At 36.4% G+C, this 1641-nt stretch overlaps 1 protein-coding gene across 1 annotated transcript in view; it reads left to right on the forward strand.

The window, feature by feature from the left end:
* Nucleotides 1-369: 369 nt before the first annotated feature.
* Nucleotides 370-1641, forward strand: part of BRE (brain and reproductive organ-expressed (TNFRSF1A modulator)) — a 415486-nt gene continuing 414214 nt past the window's right edge. The window contains exon 1 of the mRNA XM_012652415.1: nt 370-521. Within this exon, the coding sequence (XP_012507869.1) occupies nt 394-521 (128 nt within the window). The 5' untranslated portion in view covers nt 370-393. The remainder of the gene's footprint in view (nt 522-1641) is intronic.

Genomic DNA, 1641 nt, shown 5'->3' on the forward strand with positions numbered 1-1641 from the left:
GGGAGAGGGTTGTTAGCAAAGGCTCCTTGGCCTCAACTAAAGTAAAACAAGCCAGTTGTAAGATAGAGTAGGACAGCTTTAAGTAGAGTGTGGCAGTGTAGAAATCAGCTTTGGGAAGGAGGAGGGAATTGTATTTCAAGAGTTCCTTCTGTTCCTGAAAAGCAGTGGTGTAGTCCATGTCCTGAGTAGCAGAGCAACAGAGAGGTGGTTTCTTCTGGGGGATCTTGGGAAGCAGTTGCTCTGAAGATGGGAAATGAGGTATTTTATTCATGAAAGAGAAACTGTTGTTTGCTGTGCCAATTTTCAGGAAGCTTGTTGTATCTAGTTCCTTTGTAAACTCTGATCACCTTTCTTTCCTTCTCCTTTCAGTGGTGATTTACAAATCAAGTTAAAATGTCCCCAGAAGTGGCCTTGAACCGAATTTCTCCAATGCTCTCCCCGTTCATATCTAGCGTGGTACGGAATGGAAAAGTGGGACTGGATGCTACAAACTGTTTGAGGATAACTGACTTGAAATCTGGGTATGTAACAGAACTAATTCGGTGAATGTACCAGAACCAATTTAACCTTTACCGAATAATAAACATTCCTTACCAGACTCATAAAAAGTGAACAGCACAGAAGTTCATAAAGTCATGACATCCCATGTTGATTCAGTTGGTTTTGTACAATTCTTGACATTTTATGTTTCAAGTTATTTTATTTGTGTTGTGGGCTATTGCTTTATGACCAGCATGTTCATGTCTTTTTTCTGGTTTATCTCTTTGTGAACAGTGTGCCATGGGGGTTTTTAGCAAGTGTGTTTTTCATTCACTGGCTTGTTTTCTTGTTGTGTTTGCTACAATCCAGCAACAAATGTATTCTGAATCTTACATCAGTTGGTAATCTCTCTTAATATGAAAATTATAATAATTAGCCAAAATGAGTCATTCCTCACAATGGGGTTAAAACTGTAAGCTCCTAGAAATGTTGCATTAAAAAAAACCATTTTATTTTGAAATAAACTTAGATTTACAGAAGAGTTACAAAAATACAGGAAATTAATGTTGTTACAGTATTAATTGTTCTACAGTCTTACTTGATTTTTGACACTTTTTCCATTAATGTCCTTTTTTTGGTCAAGGATCCAGTCCGATATACAAATTGCATTTAGTTGTCAAGTCTCCTTAGTTTCCCCAACTTGTGAAATTCCTCAGTCTTTGTCTATCATGACCTTGACACTTGCAAAGAGCACTGGCTAATTATTTTGTAAAATGTCCTTCCACATGGGCTTGTCTAATATTTTCTTTTCATTTGAGTGGGAAATGCATTTTTTTCCCAAGAATACTACAGATGTGTTGTTGTACTATTCTCAGTACATCAGGTCAGGGAATATATGATGTTCATATGGCTTTTTACTGGTATATTAACTTTGATCACTTGGTTAAGATTTCTTTACCAGGTTTCTCCACTGTAAAAGTTAACTGATTTTCTTTTTGTAATTAGTAAGTACTATATGTTGTGTAATGATGCTTTGAGACTTTGCAGATATCCTATTTCTCATCATACTTTTGTCCACTAATTTCAGCATCCATCGATGGTTCTTGCATGCAACTATTATTACTCTGGTGCTTGCCTAAGAGGGATTTTTCTATTTCTCTC

This window comes from Propithecus coquereli, unplaced genomic scaffold (assembly GCF_000956105.1).
Source record: "Propithecus coquereli isolate 6110/MARCELLA unplaced genomic scaffold, Pcoq_1.0 Scaffold39, whole genome shotgun sequence".
In the NCBI taxonomy this organism is placed as follows: domain Eukaryota; kingdom Metazoa; phylum Chordata; class Mammalia; order Primates; family Indriidae; genus Propithecus; species Propithecus coquereli.